Below are 24472 nucleotides of genomic sequence, written 5' to 3'. Positions count from 1 at the left end.
AACTGTGTCACTGGTGTAAGGAGAAGTCCATAGAGAAAGCAAGTTCTGAGGCCATCAGTCACTGATGCCCAGCAGAATCTGCAAACTAAGCAGACTGAGGAGAGGCAGATTGTTTGCCTTCACAGCAGATTTTGCTCCCAGAACACAGAAGCTTGTTCATCAGCCACAGCTCCACGAGCAGTGCTGCTCTCATCTTGAGCCTTAACAAAGCAAAAGCTGTAACTCTTAAGCTACAACAAATTTTGGGTTACACAGAGATGATAGCAAGGTTATCTTAGCCTTCCTCCACCCAGAAAGCCCTTGAGAGCAAGCTTCACAGATTTTGCTTTGTGTCTTCACAAAGAAAATTATTTCTTCCACAAAAGGCTTTTTTTAATAAGAGGTGCAACATAGGAGAACAAGTATATTTATCTTTTGCTTACTAAGAAGCCCCTTATGGTTTACCTGCATATTTATATACTCTGCAGAAGATTCATTAACTCTGCTAATGAGACTCCACAAAAACCAAATTAAAATTTTAAATAGCTATAACACCACTAAAAACCAATACTCTACCACAGCCCACTACTTATATAGGAATACAAAGCCAAAAGAAACATTACAAGCTCATACCAACAATTAGCACAATAAAAATATTCCTTAAAAAAACCCAACTTTACCTGAAACATGTTAACTAAACCCCAGAAAGCTTCCATAATTTAAAACTCTCTCAACATTACAAGCCTCACACAAAAATCTTCTCTCCTCAGATGCCCTCCCAAAGCAGAAAACTGCCAAGGAGTAAGTGAACCCACCTGCCTCAGAGGCCATTTATAATGCTGAGTTGCCCCCAATTGGTTGGGATGGGCTGAAGGTCTCTATTGGCTAACGAGTCCAAATTTCATCTTTATAAAATGGAGTCACAAGGCAAAGGTATAAAGTTAAGCTCAAATGTGCTCCAGAAAATACCAGATCTTGTTAAAACCTAGTCTAGTGCCAGGTGTGATGTCCTGACTCCCATGACATAATGGCTGTCACATCCCTATTTCTGTGACTCTATTAACAGTATTTCTGCAACTTTTTCAGCTTGCTTTCACATGTTTTGCACCTTAAGTTTCTTAATAAAATGTACTGTAAAATTAGCAGATAAATAGCAACAAGAATTTTCTCCAGACAGCTTGGACAGATTGCATTGCCTTTACTTTAGCAATCAAGTTTTTTTCTGCAATTGCATCTTCACAACTTGAAATCTTCCTATTCCTTTGCCTTCCTGTGGCCACAATTCCACAAAATGGAGGATTTTAATGATGGTTTTGAAAGGTGCAATTATTTGAAAATGTGTTTTCCTTTACCCCTGCCTGAGAAGATGCATAAAGCTTCTTCTAAACTCTTGACAAAATATCAGTTCTCCATGTAAACACAAGAACATAGGTGATTCATGTTTCTCAGAAATTATAAATTATCATTTTTCTTTTGATAAAAAGATCCAGAGTCCTTTCTTTTTGCAGGCAAGCCCATACAATCATTCTCATTAAAAAGAAGTGTTGGGTTTTTTGCTAATTAAATACTCGTTAATGAAAGCCCCTGAGCAGTAGAGGGCAGTGCTTTTATATGACATTTACAGAATGCTGTAACAAGAGAATGTACTGGGAGGTTTGTCCTTAGTGAATTTCTCTGTAATAAAATACATATAAAGATAATTGCATGTTATCTTCCACTCTGTGGATCCTATCCTTTCTGAGTCTATGCTGATTTTTGAAGAATGCATCCTAAAAATCCAAAGGAGAGAGTTAACAAAATCCCTCCTGCAGAGGCTGTTTGGGGTCTGCTGATGGGTTGTAGCAAATATCTTGCTAATCAATAAGAGTGATTGATAATTCTGAATTTTACAAGCATTTTACAAACAATAACCTCATCTTCTACTGCTTATAACCACCTGGCTTCTCAAAGGTGTGCACAATTCCACCTGTTTTAGGGGAAACCCCAGCCTGATTGTTAAAGAGGGAAAAGCTGTATAAATCTCAGAGGAGCTCAAAAACACCTTCTAAGTTAATTGACAACATTGGTCTGCTTCTGGCATTGGTTACTTGTTTTGGGTTTTTTTCTTATATACATAACATTCTTCTATCATAAAAACTTAGGACAGGTTTAAGGTTGATTATCTGTGGGGATACACTCGTGGTTTTAGGGGGAACATTTCACCAACAGAGGAGAGCTGAGGAGAACCAGTGAGATGACTGTAGCAGAAGAAGATGCAATGACTCCAAGTGTGCTGCTGAGAGCAAGTAAAAACAAGTCACCATGTATAAATGATAGAGTTTTATTTTAGCACATCAAAATTTGGAAAGCAAATAACATATTCAGTAATCTGTTGTATGCAACTTTTACTGTTTTTTAGCAAGTCATACATTTTCAGTTTCTTTTCAGAGCATTAAGATGTCCTATTGAACTTCAGAATACTTCTTAAAATGAGGAGTGTCATGAGCTAATGATAAACAAATGTGGGACTCAGTAAACATCAATCAGGAGTCCAGGACAGATCAGTGATAATGATCAACACTGCCATCACTAGACAGTGATTGGAAACACTCGATGAAGAAAGTAATATAAACATAATTAACCAAAAATCTGGTTGCTATTATCAACCTGATTTGGAAGGAAAACAATCAATAAATACAAGGGGCAGAATATATCTGGAGGCAGCATAATGAAGAGCTTGAAAGCACTGAAGTGACTGGAGGCCCTGGAAAAACTCCAGCAGAATTCAGCATCTCCACCCCAGAGGTGCTACACAGCTGTAAGGGGCTGAAGCTGCTCTGTGTGGCTTAGCTTGAGGTAGACTATTGTGCTTTCATCAATAAATTAAGAGTTTACTGAGGAAAGAGGCTTTTATAACAGGAGGAAAAAAAGGTATCAGTTGGCATTGGTGAAGAAATGAAGCGGCTGGAACACAAAAGGAGACACCATAGCTTGTCACTGCAGTGATGTGTAAAGGAACTGGGTATCGAGCAAATTTATGGCATAGTTCCCATTCTCACTTGCTCAGATATTAGCCACTATTGAGATGTGGATCCATTTTCCAGAATAAACCATTCAGAGTCTGTGATGTAATTGCTTTGCAGCCTGATGCAGAGTAGACAAAATCCTTTTACCTGAAGCCCTAGACACAGATCTGTTTCTCTGTTTAGGGCCTCTCTTTTCCTCTTCTGGCAGCCTCTTCCTTTTGTGTTGTCCTCCCCCTTCCTTCCCCTGAAGGGCCTGCTGGTCTGTTCCTGCAGAGCAGCACCTGCACTGCTGCTCTCTGGGGAGCTCCTGCCACAGGAACACCCAGGAGGAGCCCATCTGCTCAGCTGCCTCCCAGGGCAGCCCTGAGGCACCAAAACACACTGCTGGTGCTGACACACAGCTCCACAGCATCCCTAAAACAAATCCACTGCGGACAGGAAACAGGATCCAACTCAGTGAATAGTGACAAAACACACTAATAAACGGTTTATTTCTTCACACATTAACAATCTTTTATTCAGAAAGCCTGGAAAATGTTTCTATGAAGTAAATCATAGAATGCCAGAATGGTTTGGGTTGGAAGGGACTTTAAAGTTCATCTCATTGCAATTTCTGCCATGGGCAGGGGCACCTTCTACCATCCCAGGTTGATCCCAGCCCCGTCCAACCTGGCCTTGGACACTTCCAGGGATGAGGCAGCCACAGCTTCTCTGGGCATCCTGTGCCAGGGCCTCAACACCATCTGATAAAGAACTTCTTCCTAATATCAGACCTAAACCTCTCCTCTTTTAGTTTAAAGCCATTCTCCCTTATCCTATCACTGCCTGCTCTTGTAGAAAGTACACACACTATACATAGAGACTGCTGGAACTAACACAGGTGAGTGACAAACACCCGTTTTGTGAACTGATTTCCCAGGGATTCAAATCTTTTCATCTCCTGCCCTAATTCTTTCCTCTGGCCCCCACTACTGTGGCATTTGATTGCCTCAAAACTTTAGGTATTGTAATAGTTAGGAATAGCTAAATGTAGCTTGCAACGTGATTCATGAAAGTGCTTTAAATCAAATCCTATTAATATCCCAGCCCACAGAACAGAACACAGTACATATGAAAAGGAAAATCTGCAAAGCACAGCAGATACTCAAAAAATCAGTACAGGAACTGGCCTTAAAATCTAAAAACTTCATGGTTTCAGTGTCCAGCCTATTATAAAAATATTTCTGGTTTTGAAGAGTGGGTTGACCACTGTTCAGTTCTTTTTCAAAGGAAAGTGTTTGTAGAAAATAGCTTCTCTTTTATTTTTCTAAATATCTTTTGGAGCTGAGAAAATGTGAGTTTCTTTTTCAAGGATTATTTTTTCTCTTCATTCAGTTTTCTAGCCCTTCTTGCCCTTGCCAGTTAACCCAATAATCAAGAGAAACAAAAAAAGAAATTAAGAGCAACCCCAAACCCCATCCATTATTTGTTGTCTTTTTTTTTTTGTTTCCCATAACATTCTGAATAGTTGGAAAAAATCTGTAAAAATTCACTGCTGCTGCAAATTGAACGAACTATTTTCAGTTTTCAGCAGATAGCAATCCACTGATCCAAAGAGCATGCAGAGTGCTTAGAGGCCTGAGCAGCAGCACAGGGATTGGGAATACAAAATAAAATTTGAGGAGGAAAACTGTAGGGCTAAGTACATTCCCACAGTGAGTATGGAAAATGCAAATTATATTCTCTTCCTTTTTTACTTCCTAAGTAGCACCTGATAGGTTTCCCCAAAGATGAACTGCACCTCTTCCTCTCCCTCTGACTGATTTTGATCATTTCCCAGTTCCTTCTGGTTCTGACATAGAGGAGCCTCACATTTGGGCTCTATTCCTTTTACCTACTCCAAGGCAGGAAGTAGAGGAGCAGAAGACCTGGAGCCTCATGTAAACTGAGTGGCATTGCAACTCCAAATTATTCACATATAAAACTAACAGCTCCTCAGAAGAGATTCTTATCCACTTGTGGCCGCAGTTCCACCATTCAGCCATTAAATTACCTGTAAAGAAGGATTTGTCAGGCATTGTTGTGATTCTAATGGAGCTTGTCCTACTTTATAATTGGCAGAAAATCAGCCATCAAGAATCACAGAACATCTGATTTTCCAATTAAATCCTGCTATAGTTTGGACTGTGTTTTTATTGCAGAGAATGTGCCTGGCTGCCTGAATATTGCTTGGGCAACAGGCAGAAAGATCTATTCTTGAGCTATTCACACTACAATCATCTGCTTTTCTCCATGCAAATTGGCTTGCAATGAGTTTATTTTGTCCCTGTATCAATAATCAATAGCAAGACTGAAAGACGAGGAAGAAAGACAACAGAGCAAACTGAAGTCACTGCAAAGAGCTGAAGGGAAAAATGCACAACAAAGTAAGCAAAGACAGACTGACCTTACAATTTCATGGAAACCCCAGAGAGCAGCAAGAAGGAGTTGCCAAGGATGAAAATCAAGAGACAGGGGAGAATGCCTGTGCTCAGCCATTGCTCTGTTGAGCTCCTTGCCACAGCTTTCCAAGGAATTTGTCTTGCAGGGAACAGCATGTGTGATGCTGATGTCAGATGGGATCTGTTCACAGGCCACACTCTTTGCATATGATTTCCCTCCTCATGTTTTCACAAACAATGTGTCAGTGACATGAGAAACAGGAGAGGAGAACAGATACAATTTCTCTGTGTGTCTGCTTTAATTTTTCACCCTAAAATGATGGAAGTGAATGCTGGATCCTTGGTTTGGGAACATTCCACAGGGGTGTAGAGTGCAGGAGGGAGATGATTCCATTATGGCAATATTTGATTTTCTTCCATGCTCATAAAAAAGAGGGCTGCATAAAATTCCTGTAAAACCTATGTTAAAAACAAATAATAAAAACACCAACAAAAATATGCTGCAGCTTACACGTGAACTCTTCTGAGATTTCAATGTTAGCAATGGAAGAAAAAGGTAAGTACAACCTTTACTTAAACTAGAAGGACACATTTCATTCAACTAAGACAGAACCAAACCCCATGTTTCCCTCTGGGTTACAATGTTACACTCCAAGAGTATCCTAAATTATATAATACACATAAAAATATGAATATTGCCTTATCCATGTCTTTCAACTGAGACTTTTCATGTTACTGGTTTTATTTCTAAAAGACTATGTACTTCTCAACAGATAGACATGATAATTCTTAGCATTATCAGGAAAAAAATCAGATTTTCCAAATGCAACAGAAAAAAAAAATATTCCCACAAAGACTTAGATGTGTACATGCATGTACATATGTGACATGCTACTTTTGGGTCTAACCTAACAGGTACAGCCTAAAAGCCCCCTGTGTGTTGGGATGCTGAAGCACAGAGCTCTAACATCCTGCCCACATGCTCTCCTGGCGAGGATGATTCACAGTCACATCGTTTCTATATCGAGATGTGAACATACACAATCACATGGACTTCTGAGCAGTGCCCATCACCCAGGCACCCAGCCTTTCCCTTCTCCTGCTGCACACATGTTCCTCTCTCCTGCCACAATGATCACTTTTTTGTCCTGTTTCTTGAAGCTCTGGTCTTTGGACAGACTTTCCAGCTCACTCAGGGAGTGCCCACAGCAGGGATTTACTAACTTACACCAAAAGCAAACAGAATTGGAACAGGCCAGCTTGGACAGGGCTTGGAGCAACCTGGTCTAGTGGGAGCTGTCCCTGCCCACAGCTGGGATTGGAACAAGATGATCTCTGAGGTGTCTTCCAACCCAAACCAGTCTGAGAAAATTAGTATTTTCTAGGAAAATACTCATTATTACTTGCTACCTAATTCAGAGAACCCAAAGCATCTGCAGGTGCTGAGGATTAAAGCACCGCTCTTTCTTCCTTATCTCTGGATGTCTGATCAGAAAAAGGATAAAATTGGACCCTTCATTTCAGATATTTTATTAGAATGGTAAGTACAAATTCAAACAGTTTTCAAATATGTGAACACAGAGAAGACTTTGGTTTTAATTCCATCTAAAAGAAAGCATGATTGTGTTGTTCAAGTGTATTCCACAAGAACTAGAATTTGCCACTTTTGCCCCCAAAATTAAGCATGGAGATGTTACAAGACTTCATAACTAGGGGGATTTAGACCTTGACCCTGCTGAAATCAACATAAACTGGGCTAAGGGGCCCAAATTCCACCCAGGTTCTCCAAAACAGCTGGACAAGAGGGGAAAAAATTAATCTGATAAAAACCCATATTGAGGGTGGCTGCTGCCAGTGGTCAGACTGGCTGTGTGAGGGAAAGTGGGTCTCCCAAAGCTCTTGGGTGATCCAGAACAGGTTCCCAGGACATCATTATCACTGAGCCTGATGGAGCTCAAGGAAATTTGGGCAATGCTCTCAGACACATGGTGGGCTGGCTGAGGGTGTCCTGTGCCAGCACAGTAGTTGGGCTTTGATGACCCTTGACAGTCTTAAGCTGCACCTGGTGAAGTTCAGGCTGGGTATCAGGAGGAATTCCTTCACAGAAACAGTGATTAGACATTGGAATGGGTGGCCCCAGGGAGGCTGTGGAGCGGCCTGGCACTCACTGCCCTGATGCAGCTGACCAGGGGTGCTGGGGATAGGTTGGACTTGATGGTCTCAGAGCTCTTTTCATTCGGTGATCCTGGGTCCCCCTTCCAGCCCGGGAAGCTCAGTGATTCTGTCTCAGTGATCCTGAGAACGTGAGGCAGAGTCCTCGCGAAGACTGAGGGAGGAACAGAATCAGAGAATATTCTCAGCTGAGAGAGACCCACAAGGATGATCGAGTCCAATGCTGGGCCTGCACAGGACACCCAAGAACCCCTCCATGTGCCGTTATCCGTACGTATCTCGAGCACTCAGGCTCGGCGCTGCGACATCCCTGGGGAGCCCGTTCTAGTGCCCGACCACCCTCAGGACGAAGAACCCTTTCCTCCCGCGGGATGCGCGCACAGCGATGAGCCGTGGCCTCAGCCAGCTCCCGTTCCCCAGGCCGGGAAGCTCGAGCACGCTGTGGCAAGCGGCGGGGCGGAGCCGCGTCCGCCATGCGCCCCCTCAGCCCCCTCAGCGCTCCCGCGCAGGCGCACGAGGCCCCTCCGCCCCGCGCGCCTTTCCCCCGCTCCCCGCCCCGTGCGCTCCCGGCGCGCCCCGCGCGCTCGCCGCTGACGTCACCGTAGCCCGGCGCCCGCCGCCATTGGAGTCGGCGGCCGCCGCTGCCCCGCTCGCTGCGGCCCCAGGCCCGGCCCGCGGGCATGTGAGAGACCGGGCCCGCACCGGCACCGCCAGCGCCACGGCCGAGCCGCGCCACCGCCGCCTGCACCGCCGTCCCCTAAGGAGGCGCCCCGAGGAGGCGCCAGGCGGCCTCTTTCCCTCCCCCTCGGCCCCGGCCCCTTCCCCGCCCGGCCGCCGCCTGAGGGGAGAGGAGGCGCCGCCGCCGCCCCTCCGCCAGGCCCCGGAGCTCCGCGCCGCGCCGAGCGGCCCTGCCTCGTCCCCCGGCGCTCTCTGCTGAACCACGGGGCCCTGTGCATGAATTATGTCTGCCACAAGCGTTGACCCTCAGGTGAGTGAGTGGCGAGGCGGCCCGTGGGCGGGGGGATTCCCGGGCCTGCGGCTGCAGGCCCTGCGAGGATTTTCTTGTCCCCCTCGGCTGCTTTAGAGCTCCATCGTTCTCCCTGACTTCCCCCGTGGGCACAGCACGTTCCCGCCTCCTCCCCGGAGCCGGGGCCATTTCTCAGGAAGGCCGGTGCTGAGTGATACGTGGAACACGCTGCTCCAGCCCCGTCCAAACAAACCTTGAGATGCTGCTGGCCATTTTTAGAAGTCTCTTCCCCGTCCTCAGAAGCTGTGGGGTTCGCAGTGCCTATGACAATATGAGCGTTTTTCTAAAATTAACTTTTTTATTTCCCTTCTCTTTTTTTTTCCCGTAATCACGTGCTGTGGCTTCCCAGAGACCGAAAGGACAGGATAATAAAGGTGAGAAATCGTGCTGTGATGTGCTCGCTTAAATTGTTACTGTAAGAGATCAATTACACAGGTACCTGTAGGTGAGCAGAAATGTATCGCTGTTACTCTGCATGGAAAACATCTGGGAATGAGGGAATGTGTGCTTTGTTTCAAAAATAACATCGACTGCCATTCATCCGAGCTTGCCTGCATCCCACTTAATGCTGCTGGATTTGCAGTGGGAAGGACTCTGTTGGTACTAAATACACAAGGATATCCCTGTACAATTTATGTATTTTTGCCTACTTTTGCACCCTCTCTGAATGCAGTTGTGTTGCTGCTTTGCTGTTGGCTGAGATATTTACTTAAGCCTATAAACTTAATAATTTTGAGAACTTAAAAGATAGTTAACTTCTGATGAGATAATAGGCATTTTTATAACTTCTGCTCTAATTGAAATTAGAATTAGTAATAAGGCATCTAAAAAATATCTTAATTACTGTGATTGCTATAACAAGCATGTAACTCTTAAGACTTAGAAAGTAATAATATGCAACTCATAAATGCTTTTTAATACATCTTAACCTGCCTTGAAAATCCAGCTCCTTCTAGTTGAAGAATCACATCTCTCTGTGTTTGTAAACACTCTTTTACCTCTACTCCCCTTGATAAACTTTGCAGAAATACTCTGCTGAATTCCCAAACTTGTTTGCTAAGCACTTTATTTGGTGTAGTATTATATTTGGTTTAGCTGTTCTGTGAAATAGGTAAATACAGCAACTACCACACCGTGTATTTGACCTTGTTTTTTCAAATTTAAAGCAAACAGGAAATTATTTGAAGGGACCTAATAGCTGTTTTGGGTTTGTATATCATTCAGTAATGGGTTTCAAATGCTTATCAGACATTCTTTTATGCTGAAGTAGGACTTTATGGCAGATATCTTTTTTTTTACAGATGAGAATGTTGAAACTTAAGTTTTCCTGAAAATATCAGGATACCAAAGCTCTTAGCAGTCTTCATTTCATAATTAAATGTAACCTCACCTCATCTTATTTTAGCCAGCTTAAGCAGTGAATAACACACGCTGGGAGAACTGTGAGTTTGTGTGTTCTAATTATGGGCCAGAACAATAGATGTTGTTTCCCAATCTTTTTTCACAAAATTGTTCTCAATAATGATTTTGTGTTGGGAGTTAATTCACATGAGTTGTTTACTCACCCTCAGCTGTAGAATTTTTAATTGCTGATTTTTTTTAATTTACTCAAACTTTGTTTTATAAGTGGTAATATAAAGAGAAACTGTCTGGGGGGTGGGAAATGCCATCCCTTGGTCTTTTTATGAGTCTTTCTGGTTTGCAGAAGGAATATGGCTTTTCCTAAAGTAGCATAGGGTGGAACATCACTCCTGCAATGCTGCTGCTGCTGTTATAATGGGCTGTAACCCTTTTTTTGTAGTACAAAATGGTTCGTTACATCAGAAGGACACAGTTCATGACAACGATTTTGAACCTTACCTTTCCGGGCAGTCAAATCAGGTTAGTGTATTTTTAACTTAGTTTTTTTTTTTTCCTTAGGCATGCTGTTGGCACTCCATTCATAGGATTGTGTGGAGGGAGCAAATGCCTTAAATAGAAATGGAAAAAGAAATGACAGCATATTGTGTTACTTGGTGATACAACCAGCATTTGTGTTCCCAAAGCTAATATTACTCTGCATCTCCAGATGGCCACAAGTGAAAATGAAGTTGATGCTCCAAGGAGCTGGAGCTGATTCCTCCTCCCCTTGCAGGTTGTTGGTGTGGCTGGACTGGGACAGTCTGATCTTACAGTTCTTTGATAGGCCAGTTGCTTGTAGGAGTCTAAAAATTCTGCTTTTGGGCTCTCCTGATTTCTATTATTTATATGATCACAGAAATTAATATAGTTGAGATTTGGGTTGGATGCTCTCTTGGTACTTTGTAGAGTTGTCCCATTTTTACACTTCAGCAATTGTTGTTCTTTCATGTCCTCTGATACATTTTAAGAATTAAAGATGTGTTACTTAAGAGTAAGGAACTGTAATGTAAACTCTCATTATAGTGTACATTAAATCAATATCCATGACTAAAATACGATTTTAATTGAAAGTATTCTCTGAAGTAATTTTTGACTTCACATTCAGATCTTTAAAGGGAACAAAATGTATAGGAACTGGAGAAGCAAAAAGTTTTCATTCGCAAGTATGAAACACCATTTCAGAGAGAAACATTTACCACAGGTACATGATGGGATGGCAAAGTGTTACATTTTAAAAAGGAAATTTATAATTCAGTCTGAAGCTGTCAGATGCCAGTGTTAATATTGATGACATCACTGAGCTTGCTTGCAGCATAGACATGTTCTCCAGACTTAATTTTATGGGAGGCGTTCCTTCTTTTGGAGTTAATGTGCTGTGGAAGGTAGAAAAAACCTTTGTAGGGGAAAAAGGAAGCAAAATCTTAATTTTTAATGCAAAATTAATTATAAAAGAAATTGCGGTTTTCACCTTCCTCTGATTTTTTTAAATTGTGCTCCATCACATTTGTATGTGATTTTTAATGACTTTAAACTTGAAATATACTGAATGTTCACATAGAAAAAATATACCCATCTATTATAGTTTTATTCTGGGAAGTTTGTGTTTGCTGTCAACAAGCCAAATTATTAGGATTAAATAGAAAAATTGCTGTGGCTGTTAGAAGTTCCATAATTATAATAAAAGTTTTCTTTATGAAAGTGTAGCTCCACTGACCAATTTATTTATGCTGCAGTGAAAAATTGGCATGGCACAAGAAACAATTGTGTAGGTCCTCTTACAATTTTAAGTGGAAAGTGGCAGTAGCATTAATTAGGACTGTGAGATTTTGTACTGAAGGCAACCATGTTGCTGAACAAAGCCTTATTATCCAGTCAGATTTATTCAGCCCTTGAAAATTACTGTAAAGTACAGATGACTAAAAAAAAAAGATTTGAAGACAACTGGATATTTAAAATAAACTTAAGAAATTGGAGCTCCAGCTGACACAATAATATATTTAACATCAAAAGTCAAATGTAGGTGAGGAATATTGTGTTAAAAGTACTTTTAAGAGCAGAGAGAACTGAGTCAAGTAGACTCTTCGTGTACAGATTTACACTCAGCAAGAAAAGCATCCTCTTATAAAGTCAGTGAGAACCAAGAGACTATTCCTATGGAACAGGGAATCACCAGCAAGGAGCATATTTTGGGGGATAGGAGATTGTGTCCAAATTACCAAAATGGTTGAGTTGGTTTTGTTTGGAGATTTTTAATAAAAAAGATACAGAAGGATGCAGAAAGGTCAAGGATAAGTTTATTGAAATAAATGTTCTGCTGTTGAAGGGAAGAACTTCTGTCAGGGTTTCTTTTACACACTGGCATAAAGCCAGTCAAAATAGATTGGATGTCTGGTAAGGATAGCTGCTGAAACTTTCCTTGAATCTTGTTAGAATCCTTGTGGAGACTTTACAGGCTGTGTGAAGAGATGACAGCTGCAAGAATTGTCTAAAATCCTTTAGCCTAAATATTTCTGAGAGAAAACACTTGATTTTCTCTAGGCTTACTCTTTTTGGTCTTAAAATCTAAACTTACAGAATTTTTGAGGATAAGTATGTCAGAGAAATACTTATATCTCCTCCCTTTCATCTGTATTTGTTTGCTTTTTTCTTAAATTAACACTTTAAAATATAACACTCAGCAGTGTCCAAGTCTTTCAGAAAAATGGGTGGGTTTTTATGCTAAATATTGATTACTTTAGCTTGGGAGGCTCAGAAAACTCTGTATTTTAGAGGATCATCTCATAGGAAGGTGATTTCTATACCTCATGTTCTATAGGGATAGAATTTGTGTGCAAATAAAGGCAGCTTGAAAAGTGGCAGAGATCATTTCTTTTGAATCAATAACATTTGATTTAGGCTGTTTCAGTCTCTGAAGTGTTTGCAGTACTGTATGGAAGTCTTGGAGGCATATTGTGCTATCATTCTGTGTGTGAAACATAAGGCTATTGAATTACTCTGGCTTTGAGGTGTCATGGAAAAGAGGTCATTGAAAAATGAGCAGTAAAAATGATTCTGTATCAATTGAATTGGCTTATCTTCAGCAAGGAGGGGATTTTCCTTTTTTTTTAAGAAAGCTGAGAAATAATCACATTTTTAGAAAAATGAGTGAAGTTCTGGTACAATTTTCCTGATTTTGCAGATAGATTTTTCTTTTCAAGTTTGAAATCTAGCAGTTTGAAAGAAGAGTTCCTCTTCTTAAAATAGTCTTTATGAGTAAGGAAAGGCGAGCTGCTGTTTGACTCATTAACAGGAGATGTTGACCTTCCCACCCCCTCTCTGGTAATTACGGTTGGAGTGTCACTTTGGAAGGTCTCCAATATAAGTGCTTCAAGTTGATTTGAAGAGGAATAAAACCTACTTTAGAACATCCTGGCTTTGTTCTTTTGCATTACTGAATGTAAGAATCATATGGAATGCTTCAAGATCAGGTGCCAGCAAAGTGTTAGTGAGAGGAAAAGCTTCTCAGCTTGATCCTAATACTTAACGGTTGAAGGGGAGGAAATTTCAGAGGGGGTCTGTTGGTTTATAAGTGTTTGGTCTCATATTTCATGAGTGGGAGAGATGTCCTCTGTGAAAGGACAGTCAGGAACACTCTTGCACAGTTGTAACTTTACTACTGAGGGAGGAAAAGATTTACGCAACAGGCTGGAAAGAGTCTTTCTCCAAGATTTGGGATGGTCTGTGTCATGTGCCATCTGGGCATGGATTTGTCTCTGATGCACCAGGCCCTGTAAACTTGTATCTCTTACCTGTGGCAAACTTGGCATGTGTGTCAGAAGTAGGCTGCGAATATTCTACTGCTTGAGGTGTGGGTTTTTTGTTGGAGACTATTGGCCCCTCAAAACAACTCCATAATGAGGATTGTACAGTATGTTATATGTATTGTCATATTAAGATGATTAGTCTAAAGCTTCTTTCATGTAGCAGTCTAGAAATGCTAAATATCCTTAGTTCTGTGAGCTACAAAATATAGTTAGATATGTTCCTTGCAATAATTTGGGGTGTTGGCTACTAAATAACCTCAGTAGTGTGAGGTTACATGGTTTCAACATCTCAAGTACTAACCTCAGTGTGAGCCCCTAGTCCTGGGATATTATGAATGCCCGGATACTTCAGTTTAGCCCTGAATCCTTCTTGGGATGAATTTCTGATGTCATTAGAAATTACATTACTTTGTCTCTAGTGTTCTTTTCTGTTTGGTGTTGTGGCTATTTATAAATGAAGGGTTTATTTATCTGGTGACTGTTTTTTCTCTTTAACAGAACAGTAGCTATCCATCAATGACTGATCCTTATCTGTCCAGTTATTATCCACCATCTATTGGGTTCCCCTATTCTCTCAGTGAAGCACCATGGTCTACAGGAGGAGATCCTCCTATCCCTTATCTCACCACCTATGGACAGCTCAGTAATGGGGATCATCATTTTATGCACGATGCCGTTTTTGGACAGCCTGGGGGTCTGGGAAATAATATCTATCAACACCGCTTTAACTTCTTCCCTGAAAATCCTGCCTTCTCAGCTTGGGGAACAAGCGGATCCCAAGGACAGCAGACACAAAGCTCAGCATATGGGAGCAGTTACAGCTACCCACCCAGTTCTCTGGGGGGTACCATTGTGGATGGACAAACAGGATTTCATAATGATACATTAAATAAAGCTCCTGGAATGAACAGTATTGAACAGGGAATGGTTGGACTTAAGATTGGTGGAGATGTTACGACTTCTGCAGTGAAAACAGTAGGTTCTGTTGTTAACAGTGCCGGGATGACAGGCGCCCTCTCTGGCAATGGTGGATCTAATGTAAACTTGCCAGTATCTAAACCAACCTCTTGGGCTGCTATTGCCAGCAAGCCTGCAAAACCACAGCCTAAAATGAAAACAAAATCTGGACCTGTAATCGGAGGAGCGTTGCCTCCTCCCCCTATAAAGCATAATATGGACATAGGTACTTGGGACAATAAGGGTCCTGTGGCAAAAGTTCCTGCCCCCCAACAGATACCTTCTCCTCAGTCTGTTCCACAGCCACAGCAACCAATTGTTCAGCCTGTTCCAGCTCAGCCTCCTCCATTGACTCAGCCACAGTATCAGACCCCTCAGCAGCCACCCCAAAACCGCTGGGTAGCTCCTCGCAACAGAAATGCAGCTTTTGGCCAAAGTGGAGGAACTGGGAATGACACCAACTCAGCTGGCAGCACCCAGCCCAACCCCGTTCCGAGCGGTGAGTCCCATCCTGTCCTTGAAAAACTGAAAGCTGCTCACAGCTATAACCCTAAAGATTTCGAATGGAACCTTAAAAATGGACGTGTGTTCATAATAAAGAGCTATTCCGAGGATGATATTCATCGTTCCATTAAATATTCTATTTGGTGTAGTACGGAACACGGCAACAAACGCCTGGACAGCGCTTTTCGCTCCATGAACAGCAAGGGCCCCGTGTACTTGCTGTTTAGTGTCAATGGCAGTGGACACTTCTGTGGAGTAGCAGAGATGAAATCACCTGTGGACTATGGCACCAGTGCAGGTGTCTGGTCTCAGGACAAGTGGAAGGGGAAATTTGATGTCAAGTGGATCTTTGTGAAGGATGTGCCCAACAACCAACTGAGACACATCAGGCTGGAGAACAATGACAACAAACCCGTTACAAACTCCCGTGATACACAGGAGGTGCCCTTAGAAAAAGCAAAACAAGTGCTTAAAATTATTGCTACTTACAAGCACACGACCTCCATCTTTGATGACTTTTCTCATTATGAAAAGCGCCAGGAAGAGGAGGAGGTGGTGCGGAAGGTAAACTTATTAAAAAATTTATTTTATACACAGATATGGGGAAAATGAAATGTGAAGGCTGCTATGGTGGAAAAATGTAAGTAGGAATTCAAAATGTTTTTAATACATCTCAACTTGATGGTTTCTTGTGTGTTTAACAACACAAATCTGATGCATATTTCTTTGTGAGAGTTTCACAAGTCAATGCATTTCAAAGCAGAAAGCTAAGCAGTAATGCGGGTAAAGGACTTTATGTCCAGTTTATTGGAGTTTGATTTATTTTTTTATCTTAAAATGGTTAATAGAAAATAGTTTCTGTTTCAGAATTGGGTTCTGCCAGTGATTGTCACTTAAGTTTTTTGCCTTAAATACGAGGTGTTTAAACACTGTTTGACTGGAACTGGGCTATCAAAATTGATACCTGTACTGGTATTTGAAATTTGTACATCACCTTTAAGAATAAGAAACCTGATTTTGTTTATTCAGTTTATCTCTCTGGAAAAGAAAGAGTTGCATAATATTGCTGGAATAGTGCTAGAAAGAGTGCATTTATGCTGCTGAAGTCACGTGTATTATTTGGATAAATAAAGGTTTTCAGTTCCCAGGTTTAATCTGTCTACTAATTCTTGAAGTTTTGAGTGAAGATGTAGTGAGAGAAGTCTGGGCAGTAATTGGGAGAGTGTAATAAAACTTTCCATACACTTTCATGGCTCTAAGTCTGCCACAAGGGATCTCTGTCCCTCTCCATCCCACTACCTCAGTTTCAAGAATGCCTTTCTCTAATTAGGCAGTCTAGAAGTAATGACCTGACAAAATAATAGGTGTCAGCATGTGTAGTTGCTACTGAAGTAACACTTAAATTTGCTTGGTCTTGATAGTGTTTCCTAGACCTTTTTTGTATAGCATTGCAAATACAGCATTCGTTTGACAGGCTGGTTTAGTTTAGGGTAGCTCATACTTTTTTTAAGATGTTTTTAAAGCAAAGACTTAATGCATATTCCTGTGGCTTAAATTCTAAAATTGCCATTTTAAAGTTTTTATTGCCATTTTAAAGTGTAGATAAAATTACTTGAAACTGTCTTCATAGAATGTACCTTTAAATTATATGAGAAAAGGAGTTGAGTGTCTTTAAAACTTTGTGGCTGAACTTTTCCTGGCCATGATAGATGTGCATAGCTGACCTCAGCACGGCAGGGAAGGACAGCTTAAAATTGCAAGTTTTTCTTGTATACTCCCTGTGGGATTCCACAAAGTAAAACCTAAAGGGCTTTACTTGAATACTTCATTCCTTCAGTAGATAATTAGCAATTCAGCATTTAATGTGGAGAGGTGTTCCCTTATGCAGGAGAGAGTCCTGACAAAGTGAGGCAGCCTGGGTTCCTCTGCCCCGTGTTTGTGGTGTAGTGGGGTGTGATTGGTTTGAGTTTTTAATTCTCTCTCCCTGTGCTCTGCTGCCAAGGCTGGAGGGGAGAACTGTGGGTGTTTAAGAAGTGAGAGCACAGGGAAAGTGATAACAGATCTAGTCCTGCACAGATAAATCCCTGGCCTCAGCAGGATCCCAATGGTGACACAAAGAACAGAATTCCTGTGCTTTGTAGGATCTCAGAGGACTGGTGTTTGACTGTTGAGCTGATCTCATTTTGGGTTTATTTAATAAACACAACTAATTCCCACTGTCTGCAAAAATATTCTTACCCAGGTTACTGCTTTATTTATAACAGGATCAGTTTTTCAAAATAATGCATTTTCCTTCCTCATTTAAAACAGAGGCTCTGGCTTGTATTACACATTCACAAAATAACCTATGAAGTCTAATTTACTATTTCTTAGATTCCCCTGAATAGCTTAGAAAATGGGACACCAAAGTACACTGAGGAAGGTAGTAGTGCTAGAGAGCTAAAGCAGAGCAGCAATGAAGGAATGAAAAATAAGATGCTGCTTGTCAGGTTGCACTCTATAAAACTTGATTGGAAAGTCACTATATTTTACCCTTCATTCATAAAATGAATTTTAGAAGTCCAGTTTGATTACTAGAAGAGTTTGTTTTTTTACAGGATATGTACATACCTAAAGTTCTTATTGTTAAGACGCTTGTGCTGTTGAAGTTCAAACCTTCCTGTTAACAAAGTTAGTCTTCCTATGACAGTAATTTTTGAAGAATCTTATTGCCAACAACCTTATCTTACAACCTAATTGACATTTTCAGATAGTTGTTGGTATATGTGCCATCTTAACTGGTTTTCAGATTGCTGGGTTTAACTCATTATACTCTTCTTTAGCTGTAAAATCATTGAAATTTTGTGCTTCCATTTCACTGCTGTTCTGATTACAAAGGGACACAGTTCTTAAAAAGCTGTACATGGAGAGCTTAAATGACACAATTTCATTTATACACAAATATTTAGTAGAGAATAATAATGTAATCTGTGCAGGGCAAGCCACTGGCATTTGAGCTCCTTAAGTGGTTCCAGTTTGTTGCTAACCAGCATTTCCATGGCTGCTGTGTGCAGAGCCAGCTCCAGCTTGTGCTGCTGAGTTTAAATGATGTAGGAGCCTCAGTGTCAGTGCCAAATCATCCAGTGAGGCTTTGGCAGGTACAATGCTGGATGAAATTCTTCCAAGTGCCAAAGATTGATCACTTTGCAGCATTGCTGAAAGAAGGTATCCCTCCAGAACTGAGAGAAGATTTGGTCATGCTGGGATAGAAGTGCAGCTTTTGATTTGCCACACTGAAATACTTGACCAGAAACTGGGAGGGGATTTGGGTCTGGAATGAAATAGCAGAACAGTGAGTGGCATGAATTCTCACATGACCCTCACAGCCTTTTTCAGTCATTTCCAGAGCTGCTTCTGTCATCAAAGCCCATGCTCTGAAAACTGTAAAAAAGTTGTGATATGTGAGAGAACTTCTTTAAAAAAATAGAGTATAATGTGGCATTAGTTATTAATATTTCCTAAAAGCATGCCATCAGAGCCTTAACAAAGTTGTTTTCCAAAGTTTAAAAGCTTGTGAAGACAAACTTGTTGCAAATCTTGGTACTTTACAGGTGACAGATGAGCTGTGAGCAGCTCAGGCTCCCAGATCTGCACCACAGCAGATGGTCCCAGTTGCTGTGCTGTGCTGCTGTTCTGTCACCTCTGATTCAGGCAAGGCACTCAGCTCTACACCTTGGTGTTGTGTTGGCAGAGCTGCACAGTCTCAGAAAGCTCCTGAATCACCAAGATTACCAGTTCTGCTTTAGGTGATTAAATACTGAAAAGTGTTGGCTGGTGTGTGTTGCTACTTGGAAATACTCATTTCCTCCAAGCACTGGGTGATTCCTTTCAGTGATGAGCTTTCTGTGAACACAGTCACTGAACTTAAAATTATGGAATATTGTCCTTCCTCCAAAGCACTAGTTAAAAAACATATTTTAAGATTAATACCATGTTCCTGAGATAAAGAAAACATTTCTATTTTTGTGTCTGAAGATGAATGCTTTGATCCCACTGACTTTAACCAAGTTTAGTAGGAAAGTTGAAGCTACTTTAGCCTGAGGTGAAGAGAACAGAAGTTTGACAGGGATGAGTGTCTCCAAGGTGGAAATCACTGCAAGTTTTGTGGAAACCTATTTTCCCTGTGTCTGAAGACCACACAGATTAGTGTCCTGAAGGAGAAGTGTGCAGCTGGAGCTCTCCTGTGAGATATCAAGAGTATTCCACTGGAGAAGAGAAGCTGAAGGCTCCGGATCTTCAGAACCGAAATGAGCACAGCTTTGTTAGCTGCTTACAAAACTGTTCTTGCTTGCAGTAGTGCTAAATAGCAGTAAGGAAGAGAATTTGAGAGTTAGAGCTTCTAAAAAGGAACCATGCTCAAGAGCACGAAGAATTGTTGCATCAGTTTATGTGGTTTCAGACATTTTTAAAGAGGAAGACTCAGATTAGCCCCCAAGAGAGAAAGCAAAAAGCAAGGTAGGAGGAACTGCTTGGGAACTTGCTCAGTAAAGAGCACTTTTTTCTGAATTAGAGTCTGAGCTGAGTTTCTGAATGCCATGAGCACTTCAGGTGGATGTCTCAGGTGCTAGCCTGCCTCTTTTATGTGGGGCTAGTCCATGAGAATGGAAAACTTCCATTTCTAAAGAAAGTGGAATTAGGGAGGTCAGTGGATGACTACACAGAAAACTAAAAATAAATCCAATAAATTACATGAGGTGGCAATGGGAAAGAGTGGGCTCATGAACATGGTAGGGCTGTAAAGGGGATGTGCCACCTTGGAAATGGAAGTTGGAAAGAGGATGAAACAATTACTCTTTTTGGAAGCCTGAAAATGGAGTTGATATGATTCAGTTCTAGATACTTTGTAGCCACCTTTTGTTTGAAATGTCAGGCAGACATAAGCTCTTTTTATTAAGAACAACATGTAATGTTCTGATACTCTGCCGTTAGGAAATGGCTTTTGCTGATAATTCATCATAGTTGAGAGTTAAAAGACAGGAGGAATAGATTTTTATAATAAATTCTATCACTTTACACAGCTTGTTTTGTTGATTTGGTAAAACAACTTGGCTATCTCTTCTGTCTTAAATTATATATTAATAATTCATTCTGAATTTTGCTGACTTAATTTTATTATGAAAATTAAAATATTAACATTCTGCCTGGAGGCAGAAATCAATATATTCCGTTTTTAAAAATCTCTTCTGATTTTTATGCTTTTAAGCTGAAGCAGCAAATGCAGTTGTTACATTTACAATGGTTGGTATATTAGCAAGTAAGCTTTACATCACAACAGAAACAATTCTGAGATGAACTTTATACAGAGTGAGTCCACAAAGCAAAATATGAAGGTGTTAGTTCAGGAGATGGCTGGTGGTAGTGCTTAAGCTAGTTCATAATTTCCTTTGGAATAGGATTTGGTGCCATGTTGATGTGTTTAAGTACAGAATTGAGTCTTTCCATGCCACTTCTGCCCTGTAAGCAGTAAAAATGGGAAGGCTGAGTCCTTTCTGTTCAGTGTGCAGTGCTGCTCTGGCTGGAGGATGCACAGGACTAAGGCACAGCAGCCTGGTTCTGTCCTGCTGTACTTGCACATTCTGCGCTTGTGGGGCTCCTGGGACCCTGAGTGAGGAAGTGCCCTGTTCTGCTGGGCACTGCTCAGGTGTCTATGGAGCCCTGTGCTGCTGGGAGGGCACAGGGTCACTGATATGTAGCTTGCTGCAGGCAGCCCCCAGCTCTATCCCTTAGGTGACCTTTACTGGCTTCAGTATTTGTGATTAGCAGAAACTTGGGGAAAGGCTCAAAGACCCTCCCAGCAGCACTTTGGGACACCCTTGGTTGGTCAGTTCAGCTGTGCTGGGTTTTATCAGACTATGTAGAAACACAAAACTTTCCTTCTACCTGATGTTGTTTCTATCTATCTCTTACCCCCAGGTATTTCCCAGTGCTTCCCAGAATAGTTGAACCTGTAGGAAGAATTAGGGACAGAATTTCTCGACAGCTCAAATCTCTGCTTTTACTGAATGTGACTAAACTCCAAAGTCATTTGAGTGCTTCAAAATTAGACCAGTTCTGTGGAGTTCACTAATCTGCCATCTGCTTTCTGCTCGTGTATTGGTTGTGCTACTACTGCAGTAGCTAAAATAATCCAGAAAGTAGAATATTGCAGATCCTGGTTCTCCTTAGGAGTGTTGATATTTTATACCTTTCTGTCTCTGTGACCTTGGTTTGAAGTGACTGCAGGTATTCATCCAGATGTTCCACCTGAGACTGCACTTAAAAACATTAAATTATCAAGTCCTTGGGTTAGTTGGGTATGCACAGTATATTTATAAAATGTAGCAGCATTGTTTTAAGCGTGTAATTATCTGGGATCACATTAGTTCTGTTAAACTACTAAAAACTCTGCTTGTTCCTTTGACTAAAATCTTAACTTTTTTCTCTTTGCAGGAACGTCAGAATCGAAACAAACAATAAGAATAAACATAAACAGTTTGATATATATACTAGAACTGATATTAGATTCGACTATGAGAAACAAAATTAAGTATAACTGGTGCTGTATCCTGGCATCAGGACAAACTAAAGCTTTCAGTTCCAATATATCTTCTCGTGCAGGGGAAATTAAGTTGTTGCATCTTTAAGTACATTGTAGTTTATTTTTGCCCAAGTGGATCTGCATTAATTTGTATCTTTTTTCTATGTAAAATTCTGTAGAAATCATTAATAAAGGTGTGTCTGTTTTTATTTTTTTAAGTTGGTAAACAGTTATATTAACCTAATGTGGGCCTATACATGAGCATACTAAAGTGTCAGTGCTTCCCAAAGACTTTATTTTGGCACGAATTATGTTCCTAGCCAGATATAGACATTATGGAGAATACACGACAAATCTTCCTTTATCCTCCTCCCAATCCCTTTTTCTTCATGGCAGAAGTAAGAAACCATGCATTGATTTTTATTGGTTTTTTTGGTCATTAAAAAAAAACCAAAAACTCATAAGATACTGCACTTCAGAATTTTAAAATGAAAAAAACCCTAAATTTCTGATCACTTTGTGCAGCTGCTCTGCCTCTTTATTTATCTGTACAATTACTCTTTTAAAAAACTGCTGATGCGCCATGTTGGTTTTTTCTGTCTAGTAGAAAATCAAATTGTCAGTGGAATTGTTTCTCTGGAAAATATTTCCCTTTCACATTCTGTTAAGCAGTGCTTCAGTGTGCATCTGTTATTCCATATCCTGCAGAGGGTGAGCAAGACACTTTCTCTCTGCCATAACTCTGCTTTACGGTTTTTGTAGCTTAATTAAATAATAATGTGATGCTATCGACATTGCAGGGGTTTTAAACAATGTGTTTAAACCTGTTTCAGCTTTCAGGTGTTATTAGTTAATTGCAGATCATTTTTAATCCTTCCCTTCATTACTCTCTCCCAACCCCCCCAAATCCTAATGCCATTTAAAGTTTTTATACCAATAATGCTGAGCTTTAACGTAGGAACTAATAGTACGGATAATATGATGGATTATGCCTCAGATATTTGAAATTGACAGTGTGTTTGTCTAATTTTTTTTTTCTGTTGGATGAGTAAAAAAACCTGTTTTAAGAAATTGAATTTGCTGTCATGTTTTTGTGGAGTGAGGGGACCGTCGGAGAACCTGTCACCAACTGGAGTTCCAGTTAAGCATGGAAATGGTGCTCATGTCCGCTGCTCTAGCACACTGAATCTGCACGTGTTTATTGTAGAGGATCTTTTACTATATTAGAAAGCAAGTATCTTCTGAATACTATTTACTCCAAAAGGACCTCCAATTTAAATAAAGTTTAATCTGTATCATTTAGACTTGTATTTAGAACGTATAACTCTGTCTCTGGACTGTTACTGCCTGTAAGGAGTAATGGACAGCATCAGATTAACTTTTTCCTCTAGGAGAATACAAGCCTTAATAAACAATACATATTTAGCAAGCTTGATGTCATTTTCATTTTTTCCCTACATTCACTTGTCTTCCTCTGTTCCAATCACACTTTATGCTGATTCCTCAATTAAATCTAACTTGAGGAGTGGTTTGATTGAGTAACTCAGATGTTTGCTCTCAGCACACCTGAACGGTTTCACAGGACTCTGCAGAGCACATGTAAGCAGCTTTGACTGTTCCCATCGCTCAGAGGACCTGCATCCATGTGCAGTGGCTGTCACTCGTGCTTCCCTTTCCCCTGGTACGGTGGAGAAGCTGAGGAGAGGACTGGAAGTTGTGCTCTATCCTTGAGGAGGCAGCAGCGCAGCCTGGGGTCACCAGGGTGAGAAAAGAACTTCCCAAATCTGCCTATGCTCTGTCCAGTTTTGTTCCCAGCACTTGGCTGTGTTTCCCAGCTCTTACCTCCAGTAATTTGCTTTGATATCTTTTTTTAACTGACTTATTGAAGCAGTTGTGCATTTTATAAAGGTGTTTCCATCTAGTAAAAGCGCCTGCTTTTAGTTTCAGTTGTTACATCAAAACACTTCCACTGGTGATCCTAGAGCCAGAAAGAACTGCTGCATCTGGGCCCTTAAGAGAAAAATTAATTACACAACTTCACTACTTTTTTTTTCGGATCTAAGCACTCTTTGCTGTGATATACCAATAGAACTTCAGGTAAATGTTTTCTAAAAACAAAAATAAAATAATTGGGAGCCTTCAGCTGAAACTGGTTTGACAGTATTAAAATGGTCATGTGTTTTAGCTGTCTGGCTTTGTGGGCAACAGAAAGAAGAGATTTGTTACTGACACTGCAGTGTTGTACAGCCCTATCAGAGAGGTGGGAGAAGATTGAACAGTGGGTAAAATAATCCTGTTCATCACAAGCACGTTGGGTGCTCAGATAACTGCAGTGCTGACTGCTGGTCCTGATTTTCAATCCCCTGCCACTGCAATTCCAAGGGATGACTCACTTTTTGTGTTTCACAGGGTTCACATTTCACTGTGAGGGGGAAGAAACATTCTTCCAGTGTCTCTTGAAGAATAACTTCATGTCACAAGTCTTGCTTATTCTTTATTTAGTCCAAGTAATAGTTCTGAAGGAATGTTCCTGTGTGCTTTTGGAATTGCTGCTTAAACTGACTCCTTAAATGAGTTCCTTTGCTTGGTGTTTCTGGAGTTTGGGTGTGACAATAACTGCTGCCTTTCACTTTTAAGCCAAATGGAAG

The 24472-nt window shown here is 40.9% G+C and overlaps 2 protein-coding genes across 3 annotated transcripts; one reads left to right on the top strand and one right to left on the bottom strand.

Moving 5' to 3' along the window:
- Positions 1–7623: 7623 nt before the first annotated feature.
- Positions 7624–8532, bottom strand: LOC115912151 (cell death regulator Aven-like). The gene is made up of 2 exons (XM_030963561.1): positions 8177–8532; positions 7624–7730 (listed from the first exon to the last, which is right to left on the bottom strand). The coding sequence occupies exons 1-2, from the start codon at positions 8530–8532 to the stop codon at positions 7691–7693; spliced, it is 396 nt and encodes a 131-aa protein (XP_030819421.1). The 3' UTR covers positions 7624–7690.
- On the top strand, positions 8429–23253 carry YTHDF1 (YTH N6-methyladenosine RNA binding protein 1). Of its 2 annotated transcripts, XM_030963114.1 has the most exons (5): positions 8429–8564; positions 8953–8977; positions 10405–10484; positions 14306–15832; positions 21737–23253. In XM_030963114.1, the coding sequence occupies exons 1-5, from the start codon at positions 8538–8540 to the stop codon at positions 21761–21763; spliced, it is 1686 nt and encodes a 561-aa protein (XP_030818974.1). In that variant the 5' UTR covers positions 8429–8537; the 3' UTR covers positions 21764–23253. The 2 variants fall into 2 exon arrangements, with proteins under 2 accessions (XP_030818974.1, XP_030818973.1); XM_030963113.1 differs by lacking the exon at positions 21737–23253 and having other exon boundaries at positions 14306–21702.
- Positions 23254–24472: the final 1219 nt, after the last annotated feature.

Source organism: Camarhynchus parvulus, chromosome 20, assembly GCF_901933205.1.
Source record: "Camarhynchus parvulus chromosome 20, STF_HiC, whole genome shotgun sequence".
In the NCBI taxonomy this organism is placed as follows: Eukaryota; Metazoa; Chordata; class Aves; order Passeriformes; family Thraupidae; genus Camarhynchus; species Camarhynchus parvulus.
Note: the sequence above shows the minus strand (reverse complement) of the source record. Positions and strands in the feature narration are given on the sequence as shown.